Source organism: Panicum virgatum, chromosome 4N, assembly GCF_016808335.1.
Source record: "Panicum virgatum strain AP13 chromosome 4N, P.virgatum_v5, whole genome shotgun sequence".
Classification (NCBI taxonomy): Eukaryota; Viridiplantae; Streptophyta; class Magnoliopsida; order Poales; family Poaceae; genus Panicum; species Panicum virgatum.
In genome coordinates, this window is record NC_053148.1 from 34,188,522 (window position 1) to 34,208,140 (window position 19,619).

The following is a 19,619-nucleotide window of genomic DNA, read 5'->3' on the forward strand; positions in this document are numbered from 1 at the left end:
GCAGCTCCATGTCATAACCGTTGCCGGTTGCGACGAAGTCGAGGCTCCCAAACCAAAGCACCGTGCCCGCCGGGAGTAGGCATGGCTCGTCTGCCATCCAGAGAACAAGAGAGAACAAGACAAAAGTCACGCAACACGGGCCCCTATCTGGCGCGCCAACTGTCAGTGTCCTGACCCGGCGGTCCGGTACCAACTAGTAATGATGCTGCGTGATCCCTCACCCTGGATGGTTGATGCAAGAGGCAACACAGAAACACACGATTTTTCCTGGTTCCGGCCGCAGGGCCGTACGTCCAACAAAGGGGTGTGCGAGTGCGCTACACTATCTTGCACCGGGGATGCCTGTAGTAGGGGGTACAAGCGAGGCGAGAGAGGGAGGGAAGCTCCCAAGTCTCTGCTAGGTGATTGAGGCAAGTGCCAATATCGAGATAATGAGCGAGTGAAGCTAAGGAGTCGATCTGAATGTGAATGGCTGAGCGGATGAGAGGCCCGCCTCCTTCTTTTATAAGCACAAGGAGGGGCGGGGTACATGTACGGAGGGGGTTAACAGTCGTCGTTCCTCCCCGAATCGGGGGGCGCACAATGAACAACTACTGTAGAAAGTACACTATGGGGCTCTGGAGATCATGGCGCCGGGTGTGTGGTTGTCCTGGGCGGCGTCCTGGCCTTGCGGAGATCGTGCCGGCGTCCTTGCAGCTCCAGTGGGCGTCGTGGGGGTTTCCGTGGATGGTACTGCCCTCCGTGCTCGACGTGGCGGTGTCTCGAGGGTCCAGCAGGCGGGAGTCTTGCTCCGGTCAAGGTCCGGGCCGCATTCGAGGGTCGCGCCCATGCCAATCGAGGGTTCCGCGGTGGGGGAAGGTACACAGGATTGGCAGCACAGTGGCGAGAGCAGTGCCAGGCACATCCGCACAGGGCGTCGCAGGTTCCCACAGTGGCGCCACAGTGCCGGGGATGGCTGAGCAGTGACCGAAGTTGGCGGATGGGATTTCGGTCACAGCCGCTGTGCGGAGTAGTGGCCTGACGCCGTCTGACCCGGGTGTTACGGTGGAGTTGTTGGCATTTAATGCCTCCGTACAGCGGGCGGGTGAGCAGACGGGTCACTAGTTCCTTCTGCCGAGGGGTGGCCTCGAGCGAGACGGAGTTGTCCATCTTTCCGAGGGTAGGCCCGCTACCCTCGAGCGAGGCGGAGATGCGGGGTGCTGTCGAGGGTTCCGGCGGGGGAGCCTCAAGCGAATAGAGATTGCTCTGCGGGTTCGAGGGGGGTTCGAACGGGTTGTACTGTGGAGCTGGGCCGTGGGCCGAGCGAGGATTAGGCCTCTTTGAGCCATTTCCTTTCCTTCAGGTCGGAAGGAGACCGCAGGCCTTCGTGGGCCCGACTGCTTAACCCATATTTTGCGTTTTGAGGGTGATTTAGTCCCCTGACTCCTTACAGATCTATCGAGAAATATTTTTAATTATTTTTTTAATTATTTTTTGTCTTTATAGTATAGAGAATAGAAGATTATGATCGGTAATCAATATCAACATGGTTATAGAAGAAGGCTAATTTTCGGAACTCCTACTGTTCTGTTATTCATTTATTTAGTTTGCCTAACATAGCTCCTTAGCTCAAATGACTACGATATTATGCTGCAGTTCCAAGATATTTGTTTCAGCTATATGTGCTACAATCTGTTCATTTTGAGCTAATTTATGAGTACAAATAAAATTTTGCTGCTTCTTTTTTTTTCCAAATTTGCATGTCTCTATATTGATGCAATTTAGACCCCTTTTGATTTTGACTAAATATTAAACCTGTTTTATCGATTTTGTGATGGGACACGGACGACGCAAACGAAGGGCGTGCCAAAATGTCCAGCCCAAACGGTACAGGAGGGGACTCCGCTCTGCGTGGAGCAGACGCTGCGCAGTAGGTGTCGACCTGACATGTTGGTAAAAAACTTGATAAAGCCTTTGCCGAGTCAGAGGAACGTGTAAAACTCCGAGCAAAAGACAGGTCCCGCGGCAGTAGTCTATCACGTAATATAAGAAGTAGTAACAGCCTGGGAGGCCTTTTTTTCTTATGTGTTGAGAAAAGAAATTACTTTTTGGTAGAAACGTTTTTGAACTCGCGAATTCTATGAATCTATCCTCCCTCCTATTTCCTTCGACTCCGACAGGACGGTTCACTGAGGGATACGGTGGACACCATCCGAATAACAAATATTTTCAATTATTTTTCGATATTTATAGTATAGATAAATTAAAAGAAGCAACCATGTTTGCCCAGAGGGCAAAGAAATTCACATGTTAATGAGAAAAAAGAAAGCACTACTACAAACACAGACATTTGTTCCCTACATTTGTCCCGGCTGCTATTGGACCCGGTACCAATGGAGGTTTTTGTTCCGGGTCCAACGGCTAGCCGGGCAGGCAGGGAGTGGAGGGGGCTTTTGTCCTGTTTGGAGCCACCAACCAGAAGAAAAGACCCTTCATTGGTTCCGTTGGTGGCTCCAACCGGGACAAAAGACCCTTCATTGGTTCCGTTGGTGGCTCCAACCGGGATAAAAGATCCAACTCTTTTGCCCTTTGGTCCCGGTTGGTGGTACCACCTAGGACAAAAGGACCATTTGGTCCCAGTTGATGGTACCAACCCGGACTAAAAGATTCTCTATAGGTTAGTACAAAAATAAGACATCTCATATAGAGCCACATGTGATGTGTAAATGAGATGATAAGAAATCTGTGCGTAGGCAAGAGGTTCTGGGTTCCACTCCCACTTGGCGTAAATTTTTTTTGTGTGACTTGGTCACGGTTGTAGCAACCGGACTGCGAAGCCGGGACTAAAGGTCCCGGGCTTTAGTCTCGGTTGCTACAACAGGGACAAAAAAGGATTGGCAACCGGGATAAATTAGGATTTTTGTAGTAGTGAAGGATCGATCATTAGATTTTACTAGCATTTTACTAGCAGGCGCACGTGTGACAGCACCTGATTTGAAAAAAAACTAATTAGCTTTTAATTCAAAAATACATTGAATTATATATTAATTAAATTAATATTCAAATTAAATCATACAATGCCAGACATAATTGCTACCTCGTAGCATAGGTCGATATGAACCTATTGCAACAAAAACAAACTAAAACAATCAAGCGGATAAAATTTAAAGATATAAGAATAGGACTTTAAATGTTATTAACTCTGTACTCTGATCATGTCCTCGGCAGAATCACAAGATGACGGTGGTGGAGGCCGACGGCAACTTCGTGGACCCGTTCGCCGCCGACGACATCGACAGCTACTCCGTCCTCCTGACGACGGACCAGGACCCGTCGTCCAACTACTGGGTCAGCGTCGGCGTGCGCGGCCGGCCGCCGAAGACGGCGCCGGCGCTGGCCGTGCTCAACTACCGCCCGAACTGCGCGTCCAAGCTGCCGGCGCTCGCGCCGCCGGCCACCCCGGCGTGGGACGACTACGAGCACAGCAAGGCGTTCACCTACCGCATCCGCGCGCGCGCCGGCACGGCGGACCGCCGCATCGAGCTGCTCAACACGCAGAACCGGATGGACGGGCGCACCAAGTGGTCCATCAACAACGTGTTCATTGTGCTGCCGGCGACGCCGTACCTGGGGTCCCTGAAGCTGGGGCTCAAGCAGGCGCTCGCGGCGGCGCGGCCGGCGGAGACGTTCAGCCGCGGGTACGACGTGCGGCGGCCGCCGGCGAACCCGAAAAAGACGGCGGGGGGCAACGTGTACGTGCTGGCGCACAACGCCACCGTGGACGTGCGTGGTGCTCCAGAACGCCAACGCGCTGGCGCGCAACGTGAACCGGATGGACGTTTGCAATGTTTGTTAATTTTTAATGGCTAGTGCTCTCGTTAATTTATATGGATTTAAATCTCGGCGAATAGCTGTTTGCTCTTCCTGTGCAGTTAGTGTTCTTATCCCCTGCGCCCCAAATGTTCGATGAATTGTGTTAGTGCTCGGCTGGTACTACAACCCTTTTTGTTGTGTTCATTGGTTGGACACTTCTTGTTGGGCTGCTACCTAATTTAAAATTTTGATTAAATTCATGTAGAAGCTCTTTTTTGGGCCAAATTGTTGTATTGGTAGATAGTTTGTTTACTTAAATGCTACAGCTTCAAACCTGGATGGTGTTTGCTTTAGCTTATGAAATAGTGTTTGCCATTTCTATTCATATAATTTTTTTTCCCTATGTGCCCTTTCTGTTTTGTATATGATTGCTCCATTTTCATAAGAATTATGCACCTTTCTGTTGGTGTATCAATTTCTGCACAGATCAAGGACTGATTTCTTTCATTCATTTGCGTGCACAAGGATTGCCTCACACCTTGCCGAGGAAACAGAAGTGAGGCAAGTAAACTATCAAGGTCCGGCGTATCAAAATAGTAAGCTGTAACTAAGATGACATCGATAGCTAATGTTGTTTACTTGCCACTGTACTTACTCATTTGCTATTTATGAATTTCATCATAATACTCGATATTGTGCTTTTGGTACTTTTATAGTTTTCTTTGGGAGCCATTAATAATTCAATGCAGTTCTGATGTAACATTTATGCAGTCCTTTTCTTTGCTTTACCTAGTGAGTGTAACATCACTATTTGAAATAGCTGGTTCCATTGTTGCCCTGTGCAGATAGCAGCTTATCAAATAATATATGAACAAGAGAATGTGCATTGTCTTTAACTGGATTTCATCTTGCACCCTAGCCGTAGGACTACCCCCTCAACTAGGTCCCATAATCTTTAGCTGATGGGCACTGTGGAATGTGACCATTTGCCACAGGATACCACAATAATTAGAATAATATTTCCTGCTTTGTAGCCGAAGGAACTCCTATGGAAGGAATGCTGGTAACACACAAAAGAAATAAGCCTTCAATTCTAGCAAACACTGATGATTAACTGATAGATAATACATGGTGGGTCTCCTGTGGGATCTAAAATGATCTTGGTGGTTTCACTTCAAGCTTATCATCTCCAGCCTGATCGAGTTGCAGCAACAATAGCAAAATGCTTGCACTTTAGGCTTGAGAACATAAATATATTTTTTTCAGGTCTGACTCATATCTAATCTGAATAGAAAAAACTACTTATGATTGTGTTGACGGTGGCTTCTGAATCTTCGCAGAGATGCTCATGTGGCTTCACTGCACTAATGTATGTTGAATTTTGGTGTGAGGAACAATTCAACAGGATGGCAATAGGACGTCCAGATTTTTCACGTGAAGAGTGGTGAGCTCTCTTTTTCATGTCTCCTTTGTTTAAGATTTATGTGTTTGATTTAGCTCTGACAATTCGTCATTTGTTAATAGTTTTCACTGTTTTCAGCTACCACCACATGTTGGTTTGTTGATTGCTGCATTACTCGCATAAACGAACCCCTTCTACCTCGATATCCATGCCTCCTCTAATGTGGTAGGGTTCTTGTACGCATAGTGTTCGTCATTTGCATAGGATTCATGCAACCAACTTTTGTGTATTTGTTATGCTTAGCTTGTTATGCAGAGATGATGCATAGAACATATAATGTGCCTATCTTGTTGATTATTAATTATTAGTACCGACTGTTGCTGGTCACTTCCTGTTCAGTCCTAGATGATTTTAGTTTCAAGTGACAGGGATGGGATATAGTAGACCAGCACCTGGGTGCAGCTTACAACAATACTAAATGGAAGTCGTTAGCACTAGCTGCAATTGAAGCACTAGCTTCTGTTTGTAGCTTATTTCATTTTGCTAATCTGAATATACCTGTACCTTGGGCTGAAATTGATTGTAAGCAAATGAGCCTAAGTTTCCTATGTAGGTTTGGTAAAAAAATATTGCCTATGTAGTTAAGTTGGTTCCTATTTTGTTCTGTCTATTCAGTGCTACAGTTATTGATCTGGTGTGTGTTCTCCCAGCTTGATAATATTTCTCTTATATTTCAGCGCCACAGGATTCCTCGACACTCTGCTCCATCTACTGCTTCCAGTGCACGCAGAGTGTGCAAGGCATGTATGCTTCTCCAGAGATCGGCAGGTATGTTCTTCCTCAGACCATTCAACTTTTGGGACTGATGTGCTGCTCTTCATTTATGAAGTGCATTGCTCAGACAACTCTGCCAATGCAACAAAAAATTGCTATGCTATAATGTTTTTGTACTTCATGCTATTTTGTCTTCCTGTTTTTGTAAGCGTACTTGCCTTTTCTACTTGTGTCATCGATAATAGTCTGTCATGATGAATTCTTACATAGAAATGAGAAGGATGCTATCTTTATAACCAGGCTGTGAATTCTTTCTGATATATAATACTAATTTGCACTTTAAGAGATATGCACCAATTTAAGAATGCAAAAATTCGCATCATAACTAGTTGGTTCACTAATCCAATCATCTAATATGTTTACAATCATTAAAGATGTCCACAAATTGTATTATTTCAGGTGGGAAGACTGAAACTAGAGAAGGCTATTCTTAGACAAGCAAAAAGTATTGCTAGAGACTTAGTGGATTTGGTTGTGATGTATATATATTGAGTAAGAGGGATTTTTGTCGTTACTGTGTGGGATGAAATGAGTGGCCAGAAGCTACATTGTGTGTACATATTCATATTTATGTAAATAGATGAAGTAGCTAGAAGCTACATTTATGTTACGCATTGGTATTTGTAATCAATACGATGCATTTTTTATTCTAATTTTATTTTTTTATTTTATAAATTCACATTGGTGACGGGCAATTCTGTAGCATGTCACCAATAAGAAAATAATGAGTGACGAGCTATATGATGGCCCATCACTAATAACTATCATTAGTTACGTGCAACCCTACATCCGTCACCTTTGTGAGTCATTGGTGACGCGTAAACTCAACGGCCGTCACCTTTGTGAGTCATTGGTGACGCGTAAACTCAACAGCCGTCATCTTTGTGGGTCATTGGTGACATGTAAATTCAACAGCAGTCACCTTTGTGAGTCATTAGTGACGGAATTTCCCGCGTCACTGATGTGGTTCACATCAGTGACGTAAATTTAGTGACGCACATTTTAGCCGTCACTATGTGAGTCTACAGCCGTCACTAATATGGTATTCTGATGTAGTGTTAGTAGCATTTACCCACAGTGTAAATGACCTAAATGGCCGTGTAGGCAAATAGTGAATGTGATACTTAAGGATGCCCTGATTCCGTGATTTAATTTTGGGCACCTAGCAAAAAATGATTTCGCATAGTTATTCACTCCAGTGTCAAACTATTCCTTTTTTTTTAAACGCATTATGAATCAAGAAAGCACCGTTAATATATTGTAATGTTAATATTGGTTCCCATAGATTGCACACCGGCAATGGACTACTCACTAGTTCACATACTTGTCACCGCCCGTTCAAAATCCGGTTTGAGCCACAAATCCAAACCCGTAGTGATAACTTTTTTATAAGTTGTGTAAAAGATTTATATATGGGATTCAAACACATGATCCCTTGGGTCATGCAACAAATCAATACCGGTACACCACACAATCACTTGTGCTAAGTGAAGGAATATTGTTATTTTATATTAACTTACCTGAGCCTTATATTAAATTTTTTAATACAAAAATAATCTCAAATAAAAAGTTGCCAAATTCAAAGTTTTAGATTACCTCAAGCACTAAAATGTTGATGTTGATTTTTTCCATCTTAAGTCGTTAAAATACGGAACACGGTGTCGATAAATGACTATCACTGCTAGTTCGTACTATAGACTGCCGGTAGAATCAATTTTTTTTTTTTGATGAAACATGAGGGGAGTCCCCTACTGATTAAATTATAAATTTTAAAAGGTAAAATTACAGAGCCGGTAAGGGCAAGTTCAAGATACAAAAAAGGATAAAAAGAAAATCTGAATGATTACACAAGTCCTTCTAGCCATTGTAACATAGAAGCTTTGTGGCGGGTCTTTGCTCTTAGGATAACTAGACCAAATTCTTTCTTGAAATGTTGAATACATCTATCAGGTGTTGGCTGTAATCCCCTGAATATAAAGTCATTCCTTTGCATCCACAAGCTCCAATAGAATGTGATTATAATGTCCATGTAGAAACGATGATTGATCTGCTCTCTGATTTCCTCCAAAGCTGGGAGAGGCTCTGATTCGACTAGAATGATGTTTAATCTTAGCCAACATGACTGAGCAAAATGACATGTGAAGAATAAGTGTGAAAGTGATTCCTCGATTGATGAGTTGCAGCAAACACAAGCATATGAAGGCAAAGCCATATTACGTCTTCGGTGGTGCTTAGTCTATCTCGAAGAAGAAGCCAAAAAAGAATTTATGCTTATTCTGGCAAGAAGATTTCCACAATTTCCGAAAGAAAGGATGGACTTGCAAGTGACCAATTAAGTGCTTATAAGTTTTGGAGGTGGAAAATAAAGGATTTCCCCAAATATATGACCAATGGTCTTTCTCATCAGTGGACTGCAAAGTGGACAGTGATTGTGCAAGTTCAAGCAGTTGAGTAGCTGCAATATCTGAGAGGGGTAGGTGCAGGAAATCATTGATGTCTGTAGCAGAAATGACCAAATGCAGAGACGTCTCTGTATTTCTTGCAAATGAGAACAACTGAGGATAATGCACTTGAGGCACTTTGTTTAACCAAAGATCTTCTCAGAAAAGGCAGGTTCTGCCATCTGAAACATTGACCATTGCAAGACATTTATAAGAATCCAGTAATTTTAAGATATCCTTCCACCAAAAAGAGCCAACTCTGTTTGATGAAACAGGCAGATTGCTAGAGCTATAGTGCCTTTCCCAAACCAAGTTAACCCACGGATGTCATGCTTGTTGAAGAATTTGTGCATATTCATTAAGAGAAGAGCCTCATTTTGAGTATGCAGATTCGGAAGTCCAAGTGTGATCAATTTTCACCAGCGATTTGAAACAGTGTAATATATAGTAGTGTGATCATCGGCCAACAATAATGGCCGCATCTGCTAGCACTCGCTCATCCGTCAAATTTGACAGGCCACTGTCTGCCTTTTGCTTTTGTGCATGCAAATTAAACACAGCACAAAATCCTTTTTCTACACTAATAATTTACCCATCGGTTGAGTTTTCTTAGCCAAATCTTGTCCATCTCCCACAAGATTTTGTTTCTTACATACCTTCTGATATTTTAGACTTGTGCTATAGTAGATGGATGACCGAAATAAGATATGATAGAAACATTGATGAGCAGGACAAGCTAATCTAGCTACCCAACTATTTTATAAATATCTGATATCTATGTGTTGAATTGGACTATAAGAAATGTTGAGTTAGAATTTGTTCATAGTTGAATTACTTGTGAGAAAATGTTGAATCATATATCATTGGTGGGCAACTTGTTTGAGGAGGGTGAGCTAGTTTAGCTAGCTGATTCACTCTAAAACGTTGAAGAATCATGTTCGAAATATTAACATAGACTTTATAGATTGTTAAATCAAGTGTAATAAGGTGTTTATACTCACACTCATAGGTCTAATGTAAAAGTTCTAGCAAACTATGGTCTGCAAATTTATACAGACAACGATGAAGTTATGGGGTCCAAAGGGCTAAACTTTTGAACTCCGAGTTGAAATTTTTTTTATGAATTTAATGTTTTAGGTTAAAATCTTCCAAGTCCTAAAAATATTATGTAAAAACTTTGTAATAAACCAATACAAATGTGCAGTAAATACATTGGTTTACAATTTATGGTAGCTCTAGTCCTTTGAATCAAAATATTTAGTATTTAAACAAACCAGTCAAGATTGAAACCTTGAACATGTTGGAAACATTGTCCGTCAAGTCTAAATATATGGATTTTTCATATTTCATCGACGAGTATCTTTAAAATTGTGGGTATTTGAGTTTATTCTACAATTTCATGCTATTTATCCATGGACATGACACCAGTCTCCCGTGAAGCTGACACAATGGCTTGTATGACTGGCTCCGCCCCTGTTGGTGGAAGAGGATCAGCACTGGAAGACCAGTTCTCATGGAGGATTATGTGTCCCACGAACGGGAGAAAGGTCGGGGTTTCCAAGGAGCGTACGTGCACATGAAGATCGCTGGTGTGAGTTGTGCGGACATTGCGTCGCCGAGATGATACAAAAGGACATGTAATCCTTGTGTGTATACTGCTCAAGTCCTTTGAATTTTTATATCACCCAACATACAAGCCATTCTCACAAGTGATCTTCTACCTCCGTTCAATGCATGAGTGTGAGAGATCATAGCATCAGTTCCAACAAATATGTCATCTTAATTTTAGATAAACATGAACAATGGTTTTGAATTTTAATTTGGATAGAATTTTAGAAAATAGGCTTACCCACTCATGCACCGTTCCCGTGCTTGGCTCTAGTATGAAGGTCCACGAGTTCCTCTTGCCAGTGTTCATTGGTAATGGAATGGTGTGCGTCGAACTTCTCCCAATGGGAATAAGGAAAATAAAGGTTTTAATGTTATTCTATAAATACTTTTAAAAGCCCCACATTTAGAAAAATGCTCTATAAATCATAAAGATGTCAAAAAATGTAATCAAATTTTGTTTGTCTGATAATGTTGTAACCAACATATGAAAGATCATAAGCCACAAGAGAGGTTTATTTTGTGCTTAGAATAGTGGCTTTACCTAAAAATAATTTTTAATTTTTTTCTCTTTTCTAGTTAAGCAAAAATTAGGATAATTTGAGAATAAATCTTTTAAGTGTTTTCATGCATTGGAAAAATCACATACTTGAATAAATTTTTTGATAATCTTTAAATAATTTAACTATTTAAACTTATTGTTAATGTTTAAAATAGATAAAGGCTTTAATAATATTAATTTTTATCTTTAGTTTAACACATAAATAATGCCCAATATTGAGAAACTAATAAAAGCAATTAAGAAAATTCAGATAATCCATTTTAGGCTAGAAGAAAATATTTACATGTAATGTTTAGTGCTTAATTTGCATGCACATCCGATCTTTGTGTACCCTCCGCAGGAGGATATTAAAAGCTAATTAGAGATTTACTACAATTTTTTGTTGCATTTTGTATTCATGCTTTGACCACGTTATACAAGCTAACTAGAATCCAGCCTCTCAAAAGGGAGGTGGCAGGTTCGATTCCCAGGTGGCGCTCTGGCTGCGAGTGATGAGGGGCCAGATGTTGTATCATTAAGAGAACATAGGGGCGTATCAATTGGCATTTCTGTTAAAGAAGTCTTGGCATTTCTGTTAAAGAAGTCTTCTTTTAAAGAAGTCTTGACTCTTGAGCTCGTGTGTTCAAGAAAAAAGAAAATCATGAAAATAATAATACACTAGGTCATTCCCCGCATTGCTGCGGGATTTGAGCGATTTTTTCGATAAACTATGACTAAAAGATGTTAAAAAATTTAGATAAAACAAAATGGAGAGTAGTATTATATTGATCAAGATTTTTTGAAAAATATTAAATGGTGGATTTTCGAATAACAAAAACTTGTCACTAATTGACCTCTGGAAGCCTCTCTCCGAAAGTTGGTGAAACGCTCACACATATCGTTCTCTATTTTGGACTCTTCATTTTCAGCGTTGTAGAGGCAAAAGAGAATAATTTTTACAGCTTTTGTTCATCTTACAGGCTGTTGGTCGAGAGCATCACCGTCTCTAAGATGAACTCACATATGATGCTGGTATGATAATCCACCTACAAATTAGCGTGATCTCTGTTTCTTCCCGGAATTTACGGTAGGGCTGAAAGATAAGAAAATTTCCTTTTGAGGGAAAAGATAAGAAAATTTGTAAGACTCAAATTAGCAAAGTCAAAGCAAAGTAAATCTTGAGAAAAAAATCGGACCAACAGCAACATGGACCTCATCATCCAGTTCGCATAGGTTAGCGGCGTGGTGCCCAAGATCCTCCGCCAGTTCCTAGTCGATGGTCACGTCGCGTTCGCCGCCGACAGGGGAAGCTACACGCGCACCACAGGATGGAGGTGGGGTCGACGCTGGAGCTCCACGGCGCCTTCGCCGGCATAGGCAAATGTATATATGGTGGAGTCTGTTTCTAAGAGACTTAATGCTCTTTTGTAGTGGCTAGCAAAGTGCCCCTTAATGCTCATCGATAGTGCCCAGCAAAGTGTCCCTGATGCATGATAGAGTAATTGTTTCATGTTCATCTATTAATGATGAATCCATTGTATGGACGATAGAGATTATGCTAGTTGCTGAGATCCAATTGACAACACTAATTGAGATGACGTGGCTTAACTTGGTTACAGAGAAATCAAAGTAAATAACTCTTGGTGGGGACCAACTATATATGTTTTATAGATTGCAGCCTAGTACACGCATGAGAGAACGGTGATGGCGAGTGGACTCAGCCCGCTCCACGCACAGACCTGGCACATCATAGCTGAGCGAACTGCATCTGCAGAGCAAGGTGTGCGGGTGCAGAATATACGCAGAGCCGTGCATGTTTGAGGCAGTGATGATGGACAGATGGCCTGGTATATATGTTGGCGTTCAGTTTCAACCACACGATCCAAATAGGTAAAAAGATAATACCATTTTTCCAGAAAAAAAAAAGGAAAGGCATCAGCTCCCGAGTTTCAACCACACAAAGGGGGCTTCAGAATCCGAAGGGAGAACACGGCGCACGCGGAGCCGAGCAAAATTTTACCCATCCAAGGAGAAGCCGACGAGGAAAGGGACGCCACTCACCACCAGCAGCTCCGATCCCTCTCTTTTCATGATTCAGAAGAAGCAGGAAGCACTCAGGTCTTGTTTAGTTTATTTTGTATTTTGCATTTTTGTATTTTTAGAAGGGAATTTTCAACATTTGAAGTATTAAATGTAGACTAATCACAAAACTAATTATAAATCTCGTCTGTAAACTACGAGACGAATCTAATGATTCTAATTAATTCATCATTAGAGCATATTTACTGTAGCATTATTGTAGCGATTTAGTGTCTAATCACGTCCTAATTAGGCTCATTTGATTCATCTCGCGATTTACAATCAATTTGTGTAATGCGATTTATTTTTTTAACTATATTTAGTACAGCATGTAAGCGATTTATAAAAATATTATATTTTGCGATTTGCGATCTAAACAGAGCCTCGCACTAGTAAACATAAACAGTAACAGTAGTGTCGGGCCAGCGTTTCCAGCTAAAGGAAAAAGGTGTCAGCGTGTTTCACGAGGGCGTCAGAACGCGAGGTGTCTGCGCTGGCGCCAGAACGCGAGGGCCCGCGTGCGCGTGTTTCACGATGGAATGACGCCGCTGATTGCAGATACGAAAGTCTTCTGCTTCAGATACTCACAATGTCTGGCATATGCTAGCTGTTTTATCCTCGTGCAAAAATGTCTGACGTCGATGCATTTTACTCACAAGTCGGGTTTGAAATTACAAAGTTTATTTGATTTTTTTTGAAATGAAGCGGCAGGAGAGTTACTTGTTATATTAAAAAAAAAGATAGCTCACACGAGCAAGATAAAATTATTTACATGTGGCACTATTGAGTTGCATACACTAACCAATTCAACCCTAAAACTAGCCCTGCTAATGGGTTGGAACCTGCACCATACCCAACCCCACCCAAAATTAACATATTTAGATACCCAACCCCACCTAACCCAATTAGTTAATTTCTCAACTCTAACCAACCCGCCCCATTATAAACGGGTAACCCATAAAAACCCATGGGTTCTACTATGCAGAGGAATTTAGTGGTTCTACACTTAATGTGTGGACCACATATATGTCTAGCCACACTACTTTGACAGAGTATCTGTCAGTCATATTGACTCATCTCTAAAAATTTCATTCAATTTCGATAAAATTTTATAGTGTGAACGCGAGATTTTAATTCTAGGGTCCGGCTCTTGATGTGGAGCCCACGTGTACTTCTAGCCACGCTGCTTTGCACATAGTAGCTGCCAGTCGTACTGAGTCATCTCCAACAAATTTCAGTCAATTTCGATAAAATTTTATAGTGTGAACGCGAGGTTTTAATTCCAGGGTCCGGCTCTTCATGTGGGGCCCACAGGTAGTTCTAGCCACATTGCTTTGCACAAAATAGCTGCTAGTCGTACTGAGTCATCTCCAACAAAATTCAGTCAATTTCGATAAAATTTTCTGATATAAACACGTGGTTTTAATTTCAGAGTCCAGCTCTCACGTGGGACCCATATTTATATATAGTTATACTATTTTGTAAAAAGTATTCATTTCAACCCACCCCAACCCGCCTCAACCCGCATTTATATAGAACCCGCCCCGACCCACCCCATTAACTAATACAACACATTTTAATTCATCCAAACACATTCCATTTCAAAACCCACCCCCATAAAACTCATTTCAACCCAACCCATTAGCAGTCCTACCTAAAACTTAGAAAGATGTGGACAGTTCATTTGTACTTCAACACTCCCTCTCACGTGCAGACTTCCTCATGCCTCAAACATAGAAATTAGAAGTCGACTGTAATTATTTTATTTAATCCTGCATCCCAGAATTCGAACTCAAGATCTCTGATCCTGATATCCATATTGAGTTGCAGGCACCAGTCAATTCAACCCCAAAGCTTAAACTGATGAAAATAAGTGGACAATTCTCTTATACTTCAACACTCACACGAAAAAAAGAAGAGTTTAGGAAGGACAAATAAGAGACGCTATGTGCTTGGTTCCCGCTACGGCCTAAAGAGATGCCTCGTCCTTGATTTTCTGTAAGACCATTGGGTTTGATGATTCTTTGCGCTAAATAATTCTCGCATTAATTTCTCTCTTTCCAAATCTCCTAGCAAACTAAAATGACGAGGGCGCATAGGCCTTCTCCGAGGCGCTTGGGGCAGCATCAAGCATAGTCCATCGATGTAATACCGAATCGCTTAGATCCCAATTTTACGGGCGTAGGGAACTATTGCCAAGCTCTTCAGCCAACCCGTGGAGGCACATGTTTCGTGCACCTTGCGCCATGAAAGGACAAACACCATTGTTCTGCCATTCCCAATCCTCAAGGATATCACTGGCCCAAATTCTATTCTGGAGCGTGAGCCAGTAAAAAACTTGCACTTGGGTGGTGCCCATACTTTCCACACTAGAGTGTGCAAGGTAGTTTGTACATATTCCAAATATTGTGCTTGGTATGCTGAACCTGCAGTGTATTCTTCATTTTTTGTGAACTACCAAGTGGTGCTATCTGGGACATCTGGGTGTAAGTGGGTCTCTCTGGTTGCTCTCCAAAGGTAGATGAACTCAATGAAGTAGTGTTGAGTGGAGAAACCTGGGTGCTGGAGGCTGAGGTCGCGGATCCACTGCTTCTAAGATAACGTGTCAACGACAAGCGGGGTACTAAGAGAATCTCCAAAAGTCTTTCTAAATTTTACTCTCTAAATTATCATTTGAAGAGGCATATATATAAAAATCGCTATTTATACATCTTCACTCTCCAACAGCTTTCATATATCTTGTTTACACTCTAGAGCCATTTTCTCTATCTATTTTTTGCTAGCGAGAAATTCGAAATAGATTATGGCTATATTTGGATATATAACCACTTAGAGAGGCTCTTGGAGGCTATTTTTCCATCAAAATCTACATTTCCAATAATTAGAATGAATATAGAGAGTCTCTTGGACACTACAAGAAAACAGGCCAAAGATCCAGGCCAAAAGTACCAATTGTTGTTTGAACCGGTACTAATGTGAGGCATCAGCACCGGCTGCAACAATAGCCAGTACTCTTGGCCTGCGCCGAGCGCTGGCAAGGCGCGCCACGTCACAAACCAGTGGCAATGCACTGACAAAGGCACCGGTTAATACCATGAGCCGGTACCAAATGGACGGTGCATCAATGGCACCGGGTGGTGGAACTAACCAGTGCTACTGAATGCCCTGGTTATAGGCACTGGTTGGAGCCTTCAACTGGTGCTGATCAATACCGGCCCCTTTGTGCCCCCACTATAAATACCCCGCCCCCTTCCCCCCTCCAAGCTTCCGTGAACTCACTGTTCATGGCAGCTGAGTGAGGGGAGGGGGGCGATTTTTTTCAATTTTTAAAAAATATTAGTAAAATTGTTTTCAATACTTTACCAAATTAATTTGGAGGATGTAGTTAGCATTTGATTTAGTTTATACACATGATAAATATTTGTAGATATATTTTTGGACCCGATTTAGTTTATGGTTTCATATTATTGTTATATAAATTATTAGGCATAAGATAACTATTTATTTATATATATAGTTAGGATTTGGATTATTTTATTTTAATATTAGGCATGCATAATATATATATTTATAGTATATAATTTTGATGACACTACAATTTAATTTGTTTCGTAATCAATCATTGATTAATTTAATTTATTATTATTATTACTTCCAATGTTTAATTATAAATGGTTTATGTTGACACTCGTTTGATGTTAATACATGAATGTGAACCTAGATGAGTCGGTGTTGACGGCTCTTAAGTACCAAATCTAGGCCGTCAACTCCTGCATAAATATATAAAATGTAAATATCAACATAGTGGTAGGGATTTATTACTGATCATTTCCACGAGTGTTAGTAAATATTTGAATGCAGGAGAAATAAGGCTGAAAACACACTTCATGAGCAGGAAAACACACTCCACAGATCAAGGCAAAATGCGCAACCAACCAGAGAATGAGAATCAGGCTGAAACGGATCAAAACGAGCCCAAATACCCAAGCAAACGAGCATAGGACAGGCCATGCCCCATGGGTTTAGGACAAGGGACACCAGGACAGCCCAAATGTCAAGTTTGGGGGCGGTTGGAGCCTCGGGCAGGCCGACCGACCTACCAGGTCGGCCGACCTAGCCCATGGGACCCACCGCCTCATCTTTGACGCGTGGCAGCTCCTCACTGGCTCCCAAGGTCGGTTCCAAGGGGTAGAGCTGCAATCCTCGGCCGAAAGCACCATGGCTCCCTCCTATATATATGAGGGGAGGGGTTCCATTTGAGACACACCATCAAGTGCTCACTTCAAGCCTTCTCTTTGGTTTAGAGTTGTCTTAGAGTAGGAAGAGGGTAGAGGTACTTAGGAGGGGCGCTGGTCTTCGGCACTCTTCTCCATTGTTGTACCTCTACGAGAGTGAGAGAGTAGTTCGGGAGAAGTGCCGGGGTGTCGGCACTCTGCCCCAGCTTGTACCTCTACGGATGCTGCTATATTCTTCGGGTTTAGTAAGTATTCGTGGTTCCTATCTCTACTATTTTACTTGGTAGAGTAGACGCTAGTAGTGCTTGTAGTTGAGTGAGATCAGTTCTCTTACTCGCGGGTTCGTCGCTCTGTATTCATACAGAGTGCTGTAGTTTACTATGGGAGCTCATACGTAGTTAGACTGCAGTAGTAATCAATAGCGTAGACGTGGTGTCTAGGCTAGGGGTTATCCTTCGTTTGCCTTACATCCCATGGTTTGTTAGAGGTAGACCGTAGGTGGTGACAGCCCTATTGGTCCTTCGTAATCCTCCAGGTTCGGATATAGCGTAGAGCTGTTGGCCGGAGTCGACTGGCAGACCAATTGTAAGCCGGTGCCCGAAGCGAGTATTATGCCCGAGAGATCGACCTTTAACTCAGCAGTAGCACTATCTTAGGAATTCTCTATATCCCTCTACCTATCTTGGTGTGTCCTTGGACCGATTAGAATAGAAGAGAGTGCACACACGTTCCCTGTGGATTCAATAACCCTTGGAATACTCTGAGGTGAAAGCTACAACGGTATCCGTGCACTTGCGGATTTATTCGTGACGCTAAAATACCCAACAAGCTTTCTGGCGCCGTTGCCGAGGAACGGTTGCTGTATCTTTCTTCGAACCTAGTCGTCCTTGTATCCTTTGCTTTTCTTTTCTTCTACATTTACCCCCACTACCCATGGAGAAGCCATCCTTTCACAGCCTCTCTACCCCAAGGGGCGAGTTCAATGAGCCACCATCCTCTTCCACATCCGGCTATGAATCTTGTCCCGACCTTATCGCTATGGTTCGGGAGCTTTCCTTCTCTGGGTTAAGTAGCGAGAACCTAGACCACCATCTGTGAGAGTTCGAACAGCTTTGTTCTCGCTTTGCCTCTGCAAGCATGAAACAAGATGTCCTCCGGTGGAAGTTGTTTCCCTTCTCTCTTAAAGGGAAGGCGGAGCGATGGTACACATCTTATACATATACCGGTAAGGGCAGCTGGGACTCCTTGAAGACGAGTTTCTCTATCATCTTCTTTTAGCAGAATGAGAAGGAAACTTTAGGTGCAGCCTGGGCCAGATTTTCGCTTCTAGTGAAGTTTAAGAGGAGTCCTTTCGAAATTTAAGAGGAGTCTCGATAAGGAATCCGCCGATCATCTCAACTCAATCACCAAAGGAGTACCCCTCCATATGTTCCCGGTTGAGGCTAATAAAATCCTAGATTATATTGCCGAGTATACCTCCTTGTCAGCCGAGTCTGGTCCTCTCCAAGAGGAGTGTGAGTTGACCCATGAGGATCTTCTAGTGGCTGAACCCAATCCTTCATTTCCCATATCCTCAGATTCAGCTGTAGAACCCTCACCCGAACCAGGAACATCGGAGGAAGAAGAAATTCGACCCCCGAAGTTCCATTCCCGATTCGAGGATGATCCATCTGAAACCCATAAATACACCTCGAACCTCACAGATGCCCATTCAGGGAAGGAACCCTCCTCTGTCCACACCTATCAATCTAGAGATCTATTGATAGAACCTTCCCTTAGGCCTACGGTACCTCCTTCTCCTCCTGATTTCCGTAATGAAGCACTTCCTGACGAAGCCATGAAGGAGGATTGGTCAGATGGAGAGAAACGCTTTTCTGAAGCAATTTGGATTAGCTCACCCTCCATGATCACTCCTTGCTCAATAAGGGGAACTACTGTAGAAGCCCACATTAACCCCATCATGGAGGTTAAAGTTTTGCCATGGCACTTAGCGTACACTCTTTTGGGCAATGTTACGCTAAGACCATCCGACACGCTCTTAAAAAGTTGTCCCTCAGGACACATCCTTAAATGTCGGCGGGGTCGCAAGTGTCGTGCCACTCATAATAGACAAAATCGAGGTCAACTTAGGTTTCCATATCTTCGATATCCTCGATTTTGATCTTCTCCTAGGCTCCCCATTTGAAAAACTTCTCACATCTCAAGGGAGTCTAGATAAAAAGCTTAGGAAAACCACTTCTACCACTGTCTCTTGCTTAGAAAATTCTATGGCGAAGCATTTTCCCGAGTCAAACCCGCTCAAGGAAATGATGCATGAATCTCCGTTCATACCATCCAAGTCCATTCTCTCCGAGGTTGCAAAATATGCCACTTCCGAAGAGAACAACTCGGAAGGAATCCTTCGATTTTGTGAAGATAGACGATCATCATCCCTCTTGAGCGAGTTTGAGCCTCTTTCCTCTGGTCCCAAGGAAGTTGTTCTCGACCACGATCGAGATTCAACTATGATTTCCCACGATGAATCTCTTGACATGAAGAACCGACGGGCCACGGAATGTTATGAGGCACTGACTCTGGAGTCCATTGAAAAGGATTCCATATATGAGCATGGGAGCTTCATCCTAGTGATACCTCAAAAACCATGCTCTTTCCATACCTCTCCAGAGTCAGGCATGCATTGTGCCTAG

At 42.5% G+C, this 19,619-nt stretch overlaps 1 protein-coding gene across 1 annotated transcript; it reads left to right on the top strand.

Annotated features, from left to right (window-relative positions):
- The first annotated feature begins 3,216 nt into the window (after window positions 1-3,216).
- LOC120668975 (L-ascorbate oxidase-like) lies at window positions 3,217-6,694 on the top strand. Its single transcript, XM_039948802.1, has 5 exons — window positions 3,217-4,388; window positions 5,133-5,236; window positions 5,333-5,419; window positions 5,932-6,022; window positions 6,428-6,694. Exon 1 carries the CDS (start codon window positions 3,217-3,219, stop codon window positions 3,847-3,849), a length of 633 nt encoding a protein of 210 aa, XP_039804736.1. The 3' UTR covers window positions 3,850-4,388; window positions 5,133-5,236; window positions 5,333-5,419; window positions 5,932-6,022; window positions 6,428-6,694.
- Window positions 6,695-19,619: the final 12,925 nt, after the last annotated feature.

What these genes read in the sequence shown, in the direction of transcription:
- LOC120668975 (XM_039948802.1), top strand. Translation starts at nt 3,217, where the DNA reads ATGACGGTGGTGGAGGCCGACGGCAACTTCGTGGACCCGTTCGCCGCC.